Here is a 20,884-nt window from a genome sequence, read left to right on the forward strand (position 1 = left end):
TGAACTGAGGAGCGGCTTTGAAAAGATTCAAAATGTTCTTCAGCAGGGTTCCTCAACCTCAGCGACTTTAAGATGGATGGACTTCAACTCCCAGAATTCCCCAGCCAGCCATGCTGGCTGGGGAATTCTGGGAGTTGAAGTCCACCCATCTTAAAGTCGCTGAGGTTGAGGAATCCTGTTCTTCAGAGTCTGGAAACTGGAGAAAAGAGACACAGATGAGTACTTGATCACAGACATCATCCTCAGACCTCAGCCTGTAGAAATATTCTATAAACTTAAGACAAAAGCAAGCAAGAGCAATAAAACCACTGCATTTGAACAACAGGTTTATTGTAAGAAAATTAACATGACATTACATAAAATTGCAAAATTGTGCAATTATGGCAAAATGTTTAAAAATCCACGCATTTGCCCTCAGAGGACTACAGTACTTCTTACTAACATACCTGAGCACTGAACATCTGACACCATTTCTAAACAGATTTGGGAGCTTTTTGATATTATACAAACCACATATACTGCATGCAGAGGAGAGCCAGCTGTGGCAGGTTAGAAAACAGCCCACCAGGTGGTGTTCCAGCTGCACAGCCTTGCTCCACTTCCATGGGGCATGTGCAAAGTTGTGATTAATATGCAACAAATGTGCTTGGTGGATTCTGCCTTCAAAACAACAAATTGTGGAATTAAAAACTGAGAATGTTTTCCATGGCTGTTTCTGAAACGTATGTTAAAATGGAAGAGTGATACACCGGAAGAGTAAGCTAAATTTTAAAAAAAGCAGAAAAGAATATAGGTAGAAATATCAAATGCAACCCTGAACCACTTAGCACAATTATGGGGATTTATGTTCATCTGGTCTCACACTGTGCAGGGTTCTTTCAGAATTAGATTACTCAAAAGCAAGTTTATACAGGGAAATTCTTATTAATTTAGAAGCATGTAAACAACTAAAGTTCCTCAGTTAATATTACTGCTTAAATAATTATTCATGCGTAAGACTCAAGGTATTTCACCCCCATGGCAAAAATTTCAAGATTTAACTCTCAAGCACTGTAGTCAACAGACTCTCCCCTCCCCCCTTCCCCATCTGAATGGTTAGACAAAGATTTTTATTTAGTGCAGATAAAAACGAAAATTAAGAGCAAACCTACTGCAGAATTAACCACAGCATATTCTATTTCTATTCATCACATGACAAGTTCATTTGCTAACAAGCTAAGTTCTTAAATTTCAAGTCAGAGTGACACTTCTAAATAAATACAGAAGATTGTCAACAAGCAGCAATGTGTTTTGTAAGGTTTTTGAAAAAGACTAACACTTTTTTTTTTTTTTTGCAAAAAATAATGCAACATTAAGGGGAGGGTGCTTCAGAAAGTTTGCAGCTAAGAGGCTTACAACAGCGCAAATAGAGCCAACTAAATAATAAAAAACAATTAAATGTATGAAAACAACTAACCAGTTTTATACAAATGCCAAAGAAACCATAACTTCAAATTCAGTCTTGGCAATTACACTTAAGACATCAAAGCCTTAGCCATTCATGTAGAGAAAACCTAAACTCACTTCTAAAGTAGCAGGCTAGTGCCCTACCATATTGATCTGTAGTCTGAACACACTTATGTCAGCTTGGAGAGTAATCCTACAGTATCCAAAGAGCATTTGCTATCTTCAATCCTTTTCCAGTTACTTTGCAAATGGTAAGGGGACGCTATACAGCATTATAGTGCTGAATGGAAACTATGCTGAGCCAGCCATAATGTAGCACCAATTCCCATCTCTAGTTGGCTACAAAGAAGGCCAGGAGCAGGATTAGATACCGTAGCCTATGCAGTTTTGCATTACTGGAGCTTCCCAACCTGAGCACTATTGAGGCAAGAGTTGAAAATAAAGTTACCGTCTTTCATACTACTAAACAATGTACCAACTGCAACTATCTAGCATGTATTCTTGGTATTTTAATGTGCTCAAGCAACAATAATGCAAGAAAGAAACACACACACATACATTGCTGTCTAGACTACTGTACCTCCAGCATGGTGTATGAAAAAGCCCAAAGAAAAAGCTGCTTGCTGAATCTCTGGAAGATGAGGTATGTAACAGAATGAGGCTTTATTATCCATTTAGCTTCACAGTCATGTTTTCTATATACAGTATTGTGCAAGATTTAAAACATACAAAGTCAAGTGGGATAATATTTACTGGGGATTGTGAGCCCATATTTATTAAGTCATGGTTTTAAATTTGCTCTCTTAACTAAAGGTTGATTGATTTGACTCAGTCAAAAGTAGTGACCCACCTTGGATAAAGGACAATTTATCAGTTAAAACAAGCCTTAAACTGAACCAAGATGAAAGCCAAGTGTATTTCTTTTTTGAGGATCAATGCTACTCCAAGAACTGCCAATTAGGAAATGCATTCTCAGATGCATCAATATTACCTAGAGATGCAAAACAAAATAAAAGCAAGAATTCTGACTAAGTTGCTTCAAATATGGAATTAGAAATATAATATAAAAAGGTACTCGTTTTTTTTCTCAATTCCACAAGTTTTTATGGGGGATTTCCAAACACAACTATCCTAGGACCACAAAGAAAGTGCAAACTTTCACATTACTCCAGAAACAAATGGAGGGCAGGAAGCGAGGAGTGAAAAAGGATCCCAGGATACTGGCAGAAGCCAGAATTGCTTTTACAGTCTGCTGAATTGGAGTGTCGGGGACATATTTCTGAGTAAAATTCACCGGCTCCAACTCATACACTTGGCAAAATGGCAATAGTGGAAACAATAAATACATTAGTTTGCTGTACTGTTATAAGGAGGCCAACAGCTGCCTATGCCATTGCATGCCAATGCATTTGTACAGAAGCAAATCATATTGTGGGGTTTATGGGCAACTATTTAGGAGTGTTTTAAGCCACACTGTCAGAATTATTGGAGAATGGACAAAACAAAGTGCCTTTAGCGCTTAAATTTCAAAGATGGAACAACTATTTCCAAAAGGCCATTAAGACTATGCTTATGTTATATATGAACCAGCAACACACGAGATATTTAAATAAAATAGGTGTCCACACACAAAGCAGCAAGAAGTGTGTTTAAGACAGAGACATTAATACTACTGACTGCCTTGCAATAGCAGCCCCATCTGACCCATTTCAGACTTACAAATGTGAAAATTGTACTAGCACCATTGGGTTTGAGCCCTTTATGAAGTGACTAACATATTCAGCTGCTTTTGAACCTCTACATTTAATTGGCAGGAAATAGCTCTCCTAATACTACTGGAAGATTAAGGAACCACACTAAACATAAATTAAATATACAGAAGAGAAGCAATGTAGTCTCCTGAAGTAGGGCAGCTCTTTCTTAAATGGGAACTTGTATTTTGCTGCAATTTTAAATGTATTTCTTTTAAGCTGCATGCAAAACTGTAGACACCCCTGATCAAACTGTAGGTTTCAATGAAGCCCTATGTGAAGAGAAGGTGACACAACCTCTACATGATACAAAACCCACAACTTCTTTCTGCAAATTTGAATGCACACTTACTATTTAAGTGCAATTGTTTACAGATTCAGAATTCTTTTAAAAAATAGCTAGCTAGAAGAGTTCTGCAATGAAAAGTGGGCAAAAATCCAAAAGCAAGAATAGAAACACTCCTAGCTGACAAAAGGAAATATTTTCAAGCTGCTATTTCTACCAAAGGAGATGTTACAAGGTACTTGAAAGAAGCATCCAAACTTTTGCATCTGCCATATTCACAATAATCTTATTGTGAATATGTAAACAACTGCACATAAATAGTAATTATACATTCAAATTTGCAGAAAGATGTTGTAGGCTTTGTACTATGTAGAGATTGTGTCATCTTTTGTTCACTTAGGGATTCACTGAAATATATAATTTGACCAGGAGTGCCTAAACTTTCACATGCAACTTACTACAATATATAAACTTAAAATATTTCGGTACCATTTCAACAAATGGAAGAGGGCTGGGTATTTATTTATTTACTATCACTGAATCAAAAATAGCAAACCATTGATATTGCCTCAGATTTTACCCGTATTTTAAATAAGAAGTCACTTCAAGCTTGCTCTCTTCACCTTACCTATTCATGTTCAATTTGTTCTCTCTGAAGTGCATAGTTACCTAATCCACCTACTCTTGCTTTTAGTCAAACTGTCATTCTAGAATATGATCGGATGAGAAAATGTTGATAATTGCACTTTGTAACCCATTCCATACTCTGCAGGAAAATATCCATTAAGAACCTAAATGACTAATTCCCTCTCCCCACTGCAACCTTTAAAGAGCACCCATTCCCATGTACATATAAAAAAACCAAAAGCCACCCATTTCAGCTCACATTAAATACTGACAGAATTGAATTGATTTTTCTTAAAAACAGATGTTTCTGGTAGCATGGAACACCAAAGTCACTAAGGCCTTTTACCAATGAAAGGGAGAGGGGAGAGAAGTCAAATAACTTTCTGAAGACACTGTGGATACAATTTAGCAACAACACATTCAAAATGACGTCCAAGATCCCAAAGCTTATCTGGAGTTTCATACACTTTCTGCCACTGGTCATTAGCTTCATCATACTGATAAAGAGAATTTTTCCTGCTGGTTCTGAAGACATGTTCTTCAACTGTGACTTGAGTAGCTCGAACAAACAAATGAAGTTTATTTTTCAGGACAACAAGTTTAATATATGGATTAATGGACTGATCACATGGGAAGTCTTTCTTTCGAGTCCACTTGTTCAATTCAATATCATAAGCCTCTACAGTAAACATACGTTGATGGTTTCCACAGGTTCCAGCAATGTAGTAGATTGAATTATTGTAGACAGCTGCCAAACCCTGGATCCTAGGCACAGTCATAGGAGTTAAGAAACCCCAATAATCTTTTCGAGGATCGTAGCAAAGGAAGAATTCTCCTAAGGGACAGAAAGGAAGGGAAACTAAAATGTAAAGAACTTAACAGTTTGCCTTAAGATTCTATTAAGTAACCTGCAAAGCAATGGAATAAGACTTCTAGTTTCCTCAAAGTAACTGACCAATAATAATATGAATAATTTCTGACAAGCTATCAGATATTTGTGCATCATACAGAAAATTAGGATAGTTTTCCTAAAATGTTTCTGCAAGGCAATATACGATACCAAAAATATTTATTTATTAACTTTGTATACTACCAAATCTTGTGACTCAGGAGTCTCTAATCTTACTGGGTTGTAAAACACATCTGTAATTTTGAAAATATTATTGACAACCCTGACAAAATGGCTGCAATTGTGGGCATAGCCAATTATAAAACATTCATTTACCAGAAGATAAACTATTTTATTTTAATACCAGTCTTCTCTGACAGCAACCTAGAGCCATTTTCAAACAAAGGAAAAGGTCTCAACTAAACCCATGATAAGTCAACAATGCCTAAAAACAATTTTAAAAATACAAAAATTAAAACATTAATTTTTTATTAATGTTAAATTAATAAAATTTAAAGTTTACATTTTAAACATTAAAATTAAAGTTCTTTCTAATTAGAAAACCCAAATAAAGGCAACCTTAGGCAACCTGGTCCCAGGGTAGTTGTTACTACATAAATGACTGGGTGAACAGCCATGGCATGTCTTCAGTTGTTTTCTGAAGAATTGTATGTGTATGGGCAGTTTAACATCTCTTAAGAGAAGGTTCCATAACTGGACCATTGTCACTAGGAAGGCCTTACTTCTGGCTACCAAATGTGAGCCAAACTCACCAGTGGGTCCACAAGCAGGGAGGTCCGAGTTGATTTTTATGCATTAGTTTGATGGTACAGGGGGAGATAATATTTTAATTATCTGGGTCCTAGCTGCCCCAGCCAAAACTGGGACTGTAGCTCACAGGAAACCAGTGCAGTGCACTCAGAACTTGTGATATGGAACCCTTCTTTAGCTGCATCACTTAACCATGAGACAGCTGTTCTCTGTACCAGTTGCAACCTTCCTGATCATCTTCAAGGTATCTCCACATGGCAGTGCGTTGCAATAATAACCAATTAAGTAGTTATTAAGACATGGATCACTGAGAGTAGGCTATCTCTGTTCAGGAAATATTGTAGCTGATATACCAGCTGAAGGTGGGCATTAGCCCTTCTCTAACGGCAAACTGGAATCAAGGACAACCTATGTACCAGTTATTTGAGGTTGCACTATCTCATCCAATACAGACCATCTTCCCATCTCTGGGCCTGAGGATCACTTCAGTATTTCCATTTTATCTAGATTCAGCTTCAGTTTGTTATTCTTCATCATAGCTTTAGGCAACACTCATGCACCAATACAACCTCTCCTGATTCATGTGGAAAGAAAAGCTAGAGCTGAATGTCATCAGCGCAGTGATAGCCACACTCCAAATCTCTGGATGACCAGAGTAATGTGTGGATGACCACCTCCAGCAGTTGTACACATTAAACAGGAGCCAAACAGAATCTCCCACAGCTACTCTCTGGTGATAGTCCTACAAGTAGGAATGGTAACACAGTGCCTTCAATTTCCAACCCACTGAGCCACTCCAATGATATGCTATACCCAGCTATTGAAAGATTCCGGAGAGTCAACACAGCAACATTCCCCATGTCACTCTTCTGAAATCAGGGCAACCAAGGCTATTGTTATGTTATTCAGGCCTGAATATGACATGAAATGGACCAGATAAGTAAAGTAAAATAGCCAGTATCCTCTTCAGTAACTTGCCTAAGAAAGGAATATTTGCAACTGGGTTTGCAAATATTTCAAACTCCCAAGGTTCAGGGACAGCCTCTTCAAGGCAGTTATGCAAACCTTAGATAAAAAGGCAGTGACCATTCCCTGGAGGCACCTAATCATAGCCTTCCTCCTGGAACTTAACAACCACACTGGATAAGGGCACAATTAATTAGACTATCCCTACAAGCATCTGGCTGCAGTAAAGAAACTGATCTTATAATCCCTTAGCAGGTGGGGCCCTAAGAATTCACAGGATAAGCAATAATTGTGGCATCAAATTTAAAGCAGATGTGTTCAACTTTATTCTCCAAAATGCATCACAAATAATGAGAAAACCCTGCTGGGCAATGCTAATGCAATGATGATGGAGAAGCAAGAACTCTTCACCACTACACACTAGGGGCAAGTGTACATGGTGACCTGCACTCTATTGAATTCGCTATAAGATCTATGCTTTAACACCCAAAATTGATTAGTAAAGTGAGGAGTAGCAGCAGAAGTTTCATAACTTTTGGCCTATAAATCATCTAAATATAAGTTAATAAAACATAACAAATATGTTTGCCTTATTCATTAAAAATGCTGACAAAACTCAATATTATATCCATAAGCTTTTAAAATCCCAGGCCACTGGAAACATCCACAAGTTTTATCAAAAACAAGTAGCTGCCCACTGCAAACATATAGTAATTGAGTGCAGAGTCCTTACTTAATTCTGTCTATTAATTGTTCTAAAACTGTTATGAAAAAAGTATGAGCTGTATACCTAAAAGTTCTGAACAATCCCAATCTTTAATTAAAATCTACTCTAAGATAACATCAATGCATTTCACATCTGTATCAGGCCACATTAAAAAAACAATTAAAATACTTATACATATTCACAGGAATATTCAACTTTATTCTCTTCTACATTTATCTTGCATCACCACATTAAATCTCTTATAGCCTATTCCACTAAAGATTTAACAATGCATAATAAATATTCACTTCCCTAGGAAGAATATATTGGTTCCAGACATGCAGATGCCAATTCAGAGCCTATGTTATTCAGCAGACCCTAGCTTTAAGTCTACCCTTTCTGTACCTCTATAGAAAACAGTGAGCACATGCACCCTGGCCAGATGTCTCTAATTCAACACATCAGGAGGTTAATAATTTGAGGAAGGCTGAATCAGAAGGCATTCACCAGAAACCTTTCCATTTATAGTGCAAACTGCATTTAAATGTTTTGTACCAATAACAGAGAACAAAATAATAGTTCAGCTGTAGAAGTAAGCCTTTATCTCTTTTGGTTTACTGACTTCATCAAAGCTCACTGAGTACTGTTATTATCACAATTACTGCAATTTTTATATCCCATCTTTTAAGATACAAATCAAGTGGTTTACAAGCAACACTTTAGAATGTTTCCCACACCTTAATTAGTGGTAATGACCACGTGAGGAGAAAAAGAGTCCACTAGAAGCAGGCTTCTAAGATGGTCTTTCCTCTCTCTTCAGAGATTCAGATGTTGGTGTGAAGATGTTTGCAAACTAAACATGCAAGTTTTCAAGCACATTTTTTAAAACAAAAAACAAACCAAAAAAAACCCCATTTATACAGTGTTGGGCAAGCTCAACTGGGAATATGATATGAGAATGGGGAAGTTTAACTCCTATCTTCATTATGTTTCCATCTGAAATCAGTTCTGGCTGGTATTCACAATTGAAGGAAATGTTAACTGGTGCCAAATGGGAGTTTTCTTTCCATGCAAATGGCAGGTGTGTGTCGGTGTGTGGAGATGGGGTGATGGTGGTAATTCAGATTAGGATTGTGGTGAGGGTACAGGGTTAAAACTCTATGTATCAGAATCCTGAAGTAGTGTGAGTTCCTTTTCCACTCCCCTGATAAGTTTTATAAACCCTGCTTGCAGGGCACTTCTGAAGAAGAAATGGAGGAATGAACAGCCGGCAAGTAGACCAGGTCTTCGTAATTCCTCTCCAGACAAGGAGAGGATTTGAGATTGCCCACAAGTGCTCCAGACAGTTACTCCTCACGAGGGGACCATAAGACATTGAGTTCTCATACTTCCTTTTCTAATCTCTTTCAGAAATTGTTTGTTAACTGAGCATGGGAGCAAGTTGAATGAATTGTGGTAGAAATCAAAGGCAGTGCATAGGCACAGTTGGCAGGCAAAAGGCTGCTGGTCACACTGAAAATGCCTCAACCTAGGCTGTTCTTGGAGGCTAAGCAGAGCAGCCCTGGTGAGGAGCTGAGTAGGCAACTGCCTGGAGATCCCAGAGCTGCCGGTTTGACTAGGGGAGGGGAGGGGAGGGGAGGGGAGACCAAGCCACTTCCACAACACCGCTCAGAAAACTTTATGAATCTAGTCACTAGGAGCTAGCTCAACTTGAAGAGCTTCTTTTTAACAATTGAAAGTTTCCAGGCCTGAGTTTCCCTCTTCCGTACTACAACTTCAACTCTAAAAGCAGGTTTTGAACCATTTGACAGTAAATTTCTTAGAACTGACTAGTGAGCAGCAATAACACCTTAATTCAACACTCATTAAAAATTATTCAGGTTCACACAAAACAGACTTTTTATGATACAGTAGCTTCTTATAGCAAATAGGACTGAGTTGCTTTTTTCATTTTTGTTAAATAAATTCAGTTCTACAGCTTTATTCAGTTAATGATTCAAAAATTCTGCACAGTTTAGAGAGCTGTAATGAAAAGCCATGATTTAGTTTTAAGAGAACACAGTAACTTCTATAAGAGCTCATACTTCACTCCTTCTGGTATAACCACAAACCAAATTCAAAAGGGATTTTGTTTTGTTTTGTTTTTGATTAGTGGTGACTGTGGTGGAGTTCCTCTTGTGGAAATGCCAGTAGTACTGGGATTTGTTGGTATCAGAAAGATGGATAACAGGTAAAAATAATGTCTTCTTCCCTACTAATCTGACTGCAATTAACAAACCCCTCTTTTTATCCTTAATTACAATGTATACATGACCCTCGCTAGTCTAAACATTAGGAAAGTTGGAAGGAAAAAGTACGATGACTAATGAAATACCACTTTCAGAGGCAGCACTATGCATAACACCTTGAAAATAAAGAGCAATTTTAATGCATTCAGCTATAGTTCTGTCAGTGGCTCTCCCTATAAACTTCCATATTGTCTACAGCAGTGCTTCTCAACCTTGGCGACTTTAAGATTTGTGGACTTCAACTCCCAGAATTCTTGCTGGCTGGGGAATTCTGGGAATTGAAGTCCACACATTTTAAAATTGTCAAGACTGAAAACACTGGCCTACAGATTATAAGCGATTCCTACTGTAGGCTATATCAGAACAATACCTCAACAGCAAGCCAAAGTATTATCATGTATAATAACAAGTGATATGAGCCATGGCATAATTTAGCTCTACCTATACTGTAGGCTATGAAGAAGGATCCTCCATTCTGTATGGTATAATTAGAGGGAAACTACTAGCAGCAATCAAGGTCTAATGAAATCACTCTCCCCTTCCAATATTTCAACTGTCAGAGCTAACTTCAATTCTCATCATATCCCCAAACAAAGCTTCTTACCCTGTAAAACATAGATATTTTCTTTATATTCCACAGCATTATGAAACTCCATTGCTACAGGCATTGGACAGACAGCCGTCCAGCAGTTCTCTCGACCGTCATAACATTCCACAGATTTCAGGGAGTTGCGCCCATCTCCTTCATAAACCCGACCACCTATTGCGTACAGTTTACCACAACAATGAACCAGTTTGCAGCCTATCCTGGCACGAAGCAGCGGAGCTTTAGGGATCCATCTATTGCCGGAATGATCGTACATCCAAAAATCGCTTTCTGCTCTGTGGTCTATGGAAACCTCACTGCTGCTTGGCCTGTACCCTCCAGCAATATAAATGTCATTGTCAGGTGAGACGAGAATCCCCACTTCCCTCAAATCATTAGGTGGTTTGCATAGTTTGAACACTCTCCCTGTAATGGAGTCTAAACAAGGCACTGTTTGTTTCTTTCCTGAGTGTTTGTGGGCAGCATCAAAGCAGATGATCATTTCTGAAGCAGTCATTCCAAGCCTCTGGGTATAGCCATTGGCACTACTTTGTCCTTTCTGTACACAGTTTTGGGCTATAGCCTGTGCAAACATGGGAGGAATTTTCTCTATGAATGCTTCATCCAGTAGAGGCATACGGATGCATTTGGCAAAAATTTCTGGCAAATGGCCTTCTCTTTTACTGGGCTCATGCTCAAACCATCTTATAATGCTTTCATAGACATGTTCTTCTTTGTCAACATTTAAATCATTGCTGTCCAGTATGCTTACAAGTTGGTCTTTCCTCAATTGGAGAAACTCTTGTTCTTTGGTGACACTCAGGAACTTTTTACGAATGTAATCTTGCGATCTGATTTTCAATTCCTGATGTCCATAGTGATCAGCAAAAATAAACACTCCAATAGAGTTCTGTGGGTCCAAATGACTGATCATATATTTAGCACACTGATCCTGAATAGAAGGGATCTGGAAGATACTAGCTGCAGTGAACAAAGCTTGGACATTAGCCTCTGTCAATGTTACTCTGGAGGTATATGCATAGTTCAGTACTAAATGCATCGACTCTGCTTCAACACCAACAATTCGAACCTCTTTCTGGGTACTCTCAGTAAGGCCACTAGTGAACATAGATCTACAAAATGAAAATATGCATACAATTAATAAAACTACAATTAACATATCAACAGTCACGTCAATTTCATTATTAATACTCAGCACTATTTTTGTTTGTGAAACACATTAGAGTTTAAAATCAGTCAGCAGAAGTCTGAGCTTGTTAAGACCTTACCATTACATTTTTAACACCATATCTACTAGCTGAGAGTTACGGAACACTTGCTTATATGCATGCTACTGCTGAAAATAAGGATTGCAACACTGGTAATCAAAATGCCTTTTGCAACCACCGAGAGAGAACTGCCTACACTCTGTGTGTGGTCCGTGTACCTGTTCCCAGCAATCCAGAGTAAAATGTTTGTGGCTCCTGCAGAAAAAATTCAGTGTTCTCTTGCATTTTGCATGGAAACAAAACTTCAGAACAGCTACATCATGAATGCATACATAACCAGAGGAGTTGTTATTAGCAACTGACTTATCTATACCACATAGCACAGATTTAGCTTGGTAGAAGTCATGCAGAATACCTGAACAAGAAAATAACTTTGTAACCTTGAAGAATTAAGCCACAATCCTAGAAAGATTTACCAACATTAAGTCCCTCTGAGCTCAAAGAGACTTCTAATGAGATATGTATAGGATTATAATACAGGTGTTTAAGCAAACAAACATCATAGCTAATTATTCTGTAACAGGTTGGATGAGTTTTGATGTGCAATATAGAGTAATTCACAATACCTGAAAGCAACCTATTTGGCTATTTTCCTTTCTCTGAGGAGACTCCCAATTGGGCAGTTTTAGGCTTCTGAGTTTATTTCCTGATGTTTTGCCCACTACTGTGACTGGCATCTTCAGAAGAAATCTGCTGTCTAGACCCCGCTCAACACTGCCCAATAAGATACTGGCATGAAAGCCTACACCAGTATAGACTCCCAACTGCTTTGAACTCAAGTATGTGGGATTAAATTATGGAAACAGATGTTTGTATTAATATTCCCTGTAAAGATACATGCTTGCAGGAGGTGCTAGTGTAGATAATTCAGTTTTTAAAAATTCCCACCACCACATTATTTGAAATAGTTTATCTTGTTTTAGTAAAATTTATTTGGCATCAACCAAAAAGAGGGTATCCATCCACAAGAAAATCACCCAGGCATTTGACACACCAGTATGTGCTATGGCATTACTTGTGGCAACTGGTTAGATTATTTTACGGGTTTTATTATTCTTACACTGTATCTAATGCACATCTGCACCCAGTATAGAAATGTAGCTCTTCATCTCTCCCCTGCCAGCACCAGGACGACAGTAAATAGTGCATTAATTTTTGTTGGCTTAAACCTTTTATTGACCTAAAATACTGCTCTAATTCTTTGTAAATAGAGGTAAGATATGTACTACTGCTTAGGAATGGATATACTATGAAGTGTTCTACCAAAGCAGATTGCAAAAAAGAAAAGATATTCATTTAAAAGAGGAGAGTTTCTCCATGTAGTAAAAGCACAATTTCTGGGAGCCACAGCACTGACATACAGGTCAGAAAAGGCATCTGCATAACATGCGGGGAATTGGCCCCATTATAAGATTAATTAACTCTCTGCTCCATTCTTCCACTGATCAAAAGAATATAAAGTAGTATTAATGAAAAATCTGAAATAAACATTTTTCTTATCCATTTAAATTAATGCATCTTATCATAAATCTCAATTAGAAACCCCATGAAATGTGGAGACCCATGTGGAACCACAGGCTCAGGAAATCGTCTGCCAGAGATCTTACACAGATGTCCTTTCCATCAATTACAGTATACACTGCATTGTGGATAGAGAGAAAAATTTCTATCCCACCGAAAATAGTGCAAATAACCCTTTGCAAATATATTGATAGGGGCCCAACAACTCTTTTAGAACAGAAGCTTGCATTTGTACACTCCCAGCTCCAAGTGCCTGCCAGCATGAGCTTTGCTTTGGCTGACCCCTTTCTTTTCTCTTTGGCAGAAGAGGCATAACTCTCATTGGCTTCAGCTATTCCTGGCTTTTTCCAGAGGAAGTGCCTGCAAGCGCCAGATTTTGGCACCAGTAATGGGGATGGAGAAGGCATAACTTGAAGTCCCACAGGCCTGATTAGTAAGAAAGGACATTTTCAACCCATATTCCACACTGACTTCTGCAACTCAGCAACCAACTACATGGCACTAGGATCATATTAATCTGAGAAACTCTTTCCTGTGGCTGCATTAAGTAACCTAAACACATTAAATGCTACTCTTTGCTTATCTATTCTGTTATCATACTTCAGATTTAAAAATTCAGTTGTAATTTCTAACAACTTTCTAAGCTAGGAAAGGGGAACAGTGATTTTACTCATTATACAAAGTGCTGCCATGTCTCTAAAACTATAAAGCACATGAAATAACAATACTCATATTTACAATACATTTGATCCACCTTCTGCAAGTACTCACAGTTCTTAGAAGTATTGAAGATGCCTTGAGAATATGTTTGGAAAAATAATTATAGACCCTGCAAATAATCACTTCAGAAGTCTAGAAATGGAGCAGCCAATAGTAGCCAAGCTACCTTAACAGCTTTAATTCCTATATTAACTTTTTAAGTAAAAGAATGCTAGTACGTATGTTAGAAGAAAACAACATGTTCAAATGAATATGAATTTGTTGCCCATTCTCTCTCTCTTTTACACACAGACACACATATAAATACCAGTACAAAAATACGTTATTTACAATACAAACAGAACATTATATACCTAAAGTAAGGACTGATTGCAGCAAGGACATTCCGATGACAGGAAAATGTTTTCCCATGATCCACTTGCACCACAATATCTGTCAGCTGTCCTTCATCGTACATCATTTTGAGCTGTTGGAGAATACTACAAGCATGAAAGGGATCCATCCCACCAATGGCTGTGCTTGAAGCAGGAGTTCCATTCAATGTTTGGGAAAATTTGCTTTGTTCTGGTGAAAAATTGAAATAAATGAACTTAGAAAAGAGCAGTACATATCATGATAGATTCCCATGGATCAAGAAGTGAACCATAATTCATTAGATGTGAATGCTGGACAATATTCTGCACCCAGAGGAAGGACACACCAACAAAAAAGACATCTTCCCAAAGTTTGCCAAATAACGCATCACACCCTAAGCGTGTGAAAGAACACCCTTCTTTGTTTTAAAAGAATCTCACAACTTCTGAATGTTGCAAAAAAAAAAAAAAAAGACTCAGTACAAGGCTAGGACATCTCTTCAAGATTATACAGTGGTACCTCTACTTACGAACTTAATCCGTTCCGTGACTCTGATCGCAAGTCGAGTTGGTCGCAAGTCGAAGTAAATTTCCCCATAAGGTTCAATGTAATTACCGTTAATCTGTTCCGGCGTCCGCAGACCACGCGTCAGGGGTGGAAAAACCGCCGCTGACCACGCGGCAGGGCGGAAAAAATGGCTGCGGACCATGTGTCAGGGGCGGAAAAACGGCCGCGGACCACATGGTACGGGCAGAAAATGGCTGCGGACCACGTGGCACGGGCGGAAAATGGCCGCGGACCATGTGGAACGGGCGGAAAAATGGCCGCGGACCACGTGGAATGGGTGGGGAAATGGCCGCGGACCACGTGGCACGGGCGGAAAAATGGCCGCAGACTACGTGGCACGGGTGGAAAAATGGCCGCGGACCACGTGGCACGGGCGGAAAAATGGCTGCGGACCATGTGGCACGGGCGGAAAATGGCTCGTAAGTCGAGGCGAATTCGTAAGTAGAGGTAAATTTTGGGGGCCGGAGCTGATCGTATCTCAAAAATTTCGTAAGTAGAGGTACCACTGTACATGGAAAATCTTATTTTTATCGTTCTGGGAACAAGAAAAAAGCAAGATATTATGGGGAAGCTGCATTCATTCTTTTTAATTTCCAATCATTTTAGATCATATCCTTTTCTATACTTTATATGCTCTTGCTCTTACGTGTTTATTAAGTTCTGACTTGCAACTCTTTTCAACAGTTCACCTATTTTATCAGAAGAGCACCTTACTGATATTGTAACTTTTAAAAACATCCAGTTTGAAATAATTTGGAATCTCCTCCAGACTAAGAGGTACTCCCTTAAATTGTTTTGATTTCATAAAGCTTTCCAATGTTTAAAATTTTACATGTCCCTATTAAATGATAAACAATTACCATTATGATTAACTCTCTGAAGCGACAGATTTTATTCTTAAATATATTTACAGTGAAAATTATTTTTTACACAAATGTATAATTAGAAATAAAGAAAATTATTCCCAAATACACATTTCGATTGAAAGTAAGTTGCATATCAGAAAACTAGTGAAAAACCAGATATAGTAAATTTCAAAACATTTTGTTGATAAAACATCTGAATCTGCTTCGACTTCAGCCTTGAGAATAGATTCTGAAGATGTCTTTAAAGCAACCATTTCTCTAATTTTGGGGAGGAGGTTTGATTTTCTTTTGCCTCCATGGAAGAGTAAGAAAACACTGTTTGCTTGGTTCATGTTCTTCCTGGCTGATAAAAGCTACCAGAGGAAGTCCAACCAATCAGGTGAGGAATATTGTCAATACTTACAGTAACTGAAAGATGGTTATATTATTTTCTAGAATAGTGCTGTAAAAAACTTGCTAAAGAAATCTTCATTAAATCCCACCATCACATATAACTAGTGAACTGTTCCAGATTTTCTTTTTTAAATAGAGTTTCAGAGCTTACGATAACAGCTTAACTCCAGATCTTCTTGGGTGAAGCAGATTGCTGGAATCACTCCAAGTTGGGCTTGCACCTGGTTTGATAACAGAACTTGCCTTAGTGAAGGGCTTACTCTAGGAATTAGCCAAAGGAAAGAGCATTTTATGTACCTGATGATGTTATCTCACTGGAATGTTACTTAGGGCCTAATTCTACAGTCATTATTTGGCTGATTGCTCTCAGAAAGTAAAAGAAGGTGGGGATGGTGATACCCAGATTTATTACCATAAACTTATAAGGGGTCCCATGTTTCTATATTTACAGTATTTATTTTTTTACTGAAATAGATAATCAGCAGACCACATGGAACCCCAGAAATCAAAGTACTAATTTTTAGTAGCAGAATTGGAAGAGGAGGTAGCATACTGATATTGGGAGATAAATAAATAAATCTCTTATGACTTAATGTAAGCACATTCAAAAAGTACCTAGAAACTAGAATTTGATAAGGATGTCATAATATTGTAATTTTATTGGATGTGCTAGCTTTACTGAGATTCCATCAGGATATTGTGATCTTTCCCTATTCACTCATCTACTGTTCAGTGTAAAAGTATTTCCAAGTGACTTGAGCCCTTTTAAATCAACAATACACTCCAGCTCCGCATTGCGATGCCTAGAAACAATTAAAAACAAAAAAATTGATTCTGATGGATAACATATTAGTATTAGGGGCTAGCAATTATTTAATCTATATTCATTTATAATACATTTTATATACCACCTATTTCTTAAGACACAAGGCACTCTTAGGAAAGAGGTGGTAAATAACAATCAAAATAACCTAGAAAATACAAGGTATATAACAAGTAAAATAACATGAAAGTCCAAATAAAAATGCAGAGCTAATGAACAGTAATCTTGTCACCATTAGCATACAAAAGCTCTGGGAAATAACAGGTTCTTATCTGCCTTCCTAAAGGCCAAGAGGTTAGGGACATTCTATGCCTCAGGACACAATGTGTTCCAGAGTTTGGAGGCAACCACAGAGAATGTGCATCACTAACCCCCAGACTCCTTAATTTCACTCTCAAAATGTCCTTATATATTGATTTACTGATGCTTTCCTGCCCTGCTCATTAGATTTCCCAGAAACACTTGCTGGAAATTACATGCAAATTAGGTAGCCACTTGGTCTAATCCAGCAGGGTTTCTGTAATGCTCTAAGCAACTTCAGCTTTTAATACTTTTCCAAATAAATATTTCAATCCCAATCTTTTTTTATCAATCCCTATGAAGATACTGAAGTGGTAGGTAGCTTCCGCCTTTTAGGATGGATTATCAACAGTAAAAGAACCAGCAGACCAGAAATATGCTACAAGGTAGCAATGAAGGCCTTGTAAAAGGCATTCAGATGCCATGATGTCTATACCTACAAAAATCAGAATCATGCAGACAACAATTTTTTTGTGTGTCACTTTATGGAAGTGAAAGTTGGAGTCTGAAGAAGCGGGATAGAAAGAGTGTTGAACTTTAGCGTTTGAGAAGATTCCCAAGAATACATGGAAGCCTGTGCCCCCCCCCCAATCCAAACAAATAAATGGATCACAGAACAAATCAATCCAGAGTTCTCACTTGAGACACAAATACGCCGCCTATAGTCACTTGTATGAGATGAGCGGCATATATAAATTTGAAAAATAAATCAATAAATGACTAGGCTTAAATCACCTTATTTAGGACACTTTATACAAAGACGTAGCTCTCTTGAGAAGTCTATAATGCTGAGAAAGGTAGAAGAGGAGACAATAAGGATACTAGCAGCACGGTGGATGGATTCAATTACAGTGGTAATGTGTGCACTGTTGGCAGACCTGAAGAGTCAGGTTTGGAATAGATTATCCTGGAGAAAGCCTATCTATGTGGTTGCTAAAAGTCAACATCAACTTGATGGTACATAATAAATTACAAACCATATATTTTCTATATTCTTTGACAGTGTACTGTTAACCCTAAAGGACATCTCAGAAGTGGCTGATACAGAGGTGTGAAGGAGAGCCTGTTCTTGAAGCACAAGTTCTTTGCAAAATACCAGGATGTCGTATACATCAGTGATTATCATTCCTTTACTGGAGATGGACAGAGGAATTCAATTATGTCTGAAGCAGGACTAAAAACTTTTTTCCCATCTTAAAAACCAAGTCAATGCTCTCTGTGTGCCAAAAGAATTCTCAAATCCACATATCCAACTGGATCCAAATATCCAGTTTTCTAAAATAAGAACAGATCTGTACTCCTGAAAGAAGTAAGCTATCATTCTGGGTATGCTGTTGATCTTCAGCTATCATTCAATTTACAGGGGTAGTTTTGACAAGAATCATGTATGATTATTATGCCTGACGTGAACTGGTCAGATATGGAAATCATTATTCATGTTTTGGTCACATTTTGTCTTGACTATTACAGTGTGCTCTGTGAAGACCTATTCTGGGAAAATGTCCCAAAGTTATAACTGGTTAAAAAATGCAGCAGCTAGGCTGGAACATGCAAGAGATCATATACCAATACTGAAAGAACTGTACAGGCAATTAAATGTTTCTCAGGCATCATTTAAAACAATTGGTACTAACCTTTAAGGCCCTACATGGGCTAAGGCCATACTTAAGGTCTATAGAAGAGACCTCTTTTGAAAATACATCCAGAGTCAAAGGCCCATCTTTCTGTCACATAGGAGAAGGCTTTATCTTGCACTGCTCTGAAAATATGAAGTGCTTTCATTTGTGAGTTGTGTCTGGCACCCCCTTCTCAGCATTTATAAAATATTTTTTGCCAATCGATAAATGGTTGGCATTTAGTGTGAATTTTACGACTTTGGCTTTTTATTTTGTTTTATTTGTTAGCAGCCTTGAATGTGCAACATAGATGATAAAATAATAATAAAATAACACATCAACTGTTAGCACATAACTAGAAAGAACACCAAGCCTAAAAATCTTTCAGAGCATCTGGCAAAATAACAATTGAGCAATATTTCAATATAAAATCTGTTTTGATGGTAAAGAAATGAAAGAAGCCAGGATTCCAAGAGAGGACAGATGAGGTGCTTGAGGACTTTATAAATCAGGTTCTGCTACTTTTTAAGCTAGAACATACATGCTGGTAATAATAAACATAAAGACAACATACTCTCAAGTGAAGCTCAACTCCTGGTGACTGTAATTTTTGTGGCAATTTAATGTTATGGAAGTTTCATATACGAATGAACATAGATGAGAAATCTCTATATATGTTAGCTATAAACGTATCTTCTTCTCAATGTTCAGGAGAATGCATAACTAGAAAGACACTAGAAAGGCAGGGACTCACTCTCTCAGTTCCAGACTTCTCTTGGCTGAGCAGGGGAATCTGAAAGGGAGCTATACTCTGCACATGCAGGTTTGTTCAGTACAGGGAGGTCTGGGACTGAGGGGGCAGGATGGGGGTAGGACAGGAGGCACAGTCCCACCTATCTCCACTCTTTTTACCCTCCCACATTCCTCCAGAACACAACCCCCAACTCTTAACTCCCCTGACAGACACTATTTTGGAAGTTGTGAGATAAAAAGGAGCATGATCTCTCATTAACTTTATTTCAGGACATCCTAATCCGCCTTAAACTCCCAACAGAGAATGCCTCTCCTAGGTTAGCACTTAACTTCAGCATATCTTTGTATCTCTGATGACATTCCACCCCAAAATAAAGGCTTTCTCTTTCGAAATTATTTTCGTCTAGGGAGAGGAACCTGGGGCCTGCCCTGTTACTGAACTACAACTCCCAGCATCCTTCACCATCAGCCATGCTGGCTGTTAGCGTTAGTGCAACATCTGGGCAACAGGTTCCCAACTGCAGTTTTTGTCCTCTACCCCAATTTAAGACCTTGACACGAATTGGATTAACAACGGAAGCTACCCTCCTTCCTGCGCGCCCACCCAAGACCAAGTGCCACGCAAAACAGACTTCCAGCAGACTTCCTCGGAGACAGGGTTTCTAGTCCTCACTGGGGAATCGCTCCCTATGAAGTCGGTAAGAAACGTCGTGTTATTTCTGAAGAAACCCCCGATCTGCAGGATTTCTTTCCCTGGACAACAGTAATGGTTATGAACACCTAACACACACACACACACACACACACACCCACACACCCCAGCCACCCACGGAAGTATTACGATAAAAGCCAACTGCGACAACCTTTCATGCCTCTATATTGGGGAGGGGAGGGGGGGGAAAGAGTTTTATGGGGGGGTTAAGTATCTTTAGCAAGAGTTTGGAAGGGGAGCGCAAAGCGCCCGTTCTGCCTCTCTCTCGCCGGCCTCCCCCCCCACACCCCAGCTTCGGGACACCCCACAAAAAGCCTCGCTCAGTCTCCCACCAACGGGCTTCCGCCCGGCCCTCGCCTCCCGGGGGCCATCCAGCAAGGCCTCGGAAGCCCCTCACCGCCCCCTTCCCCAACCGCCTGGAGGCCCCAGCCCCGCCGTGCCCACCTCCTGTGGCAGCCATACTGCAGGGAAGGGAAGGGAAGGGGAAGGCGGGCCCCAGAGAGTCTGCCGCTACCGGAGGAGACCGCCACGGCTCCCCCCCGTCCACCTCCGTCGACCGCAGAAAACGCCGCCGCCGCCGCCGAGCCTCTCCGTCGGCTGGGCAAGGAACGCCCCGCCGCGCTCGCGAGCCGGGATTGGCGAGCGGCTCGTGTG

General features: G+C 39.0%; 1 protein-coding gene across 1 annotated transcript; it reads right to left on the reverse strand.

Annotated features, from left to right (window-relative positions):
* Nucleotides 1-316: 316 nt before the first annotated feature.
* KBTBD8 (kelch repeat and BTB domain containing 8) lies at nucleotides 317-20,831 on the reverse strand. The gene is made up of 4 exons (XM_088134366.1): nucleotides 20,675-20,831; nucleotides 14,200-14,410; nucleotides 10,335-11,449; nucleotides 317-4,945 (listed from the first exon to the last, which is right to left on the reverse strand). Exons 1-4 carry the CDS (start codon nucleotides 20,688-20,690, stop codon nucleotides 4,482-4,484), a joined length of 1,806 nt encoding a protein of 601 aa, XP_087990492.1. The 5' UTR covers nucleotides 20,691-20,831; the 3' UTR covers nucleotides 317-4,481.
* Between the last annotated feature and the right edge of the window lie 53 nt (nucleotides 20,832-20,884).

This window comes from Python bivittatus, unplaced genomic scaffold (genome assembly GCF_059951505.1).
Source record: "Python bivittatus isolate LINGU-HERP-01145 unplaced genomic scaffold, Pbiv_v1 ctg000080_np1212, whole genome shotgun sequence".
NCBI classification, from domain to species: Eukaryota; Metazoa; Chordata; class Lepidosauria; order Squamata; family Pythonidae; genus Python; species Python bivittatus.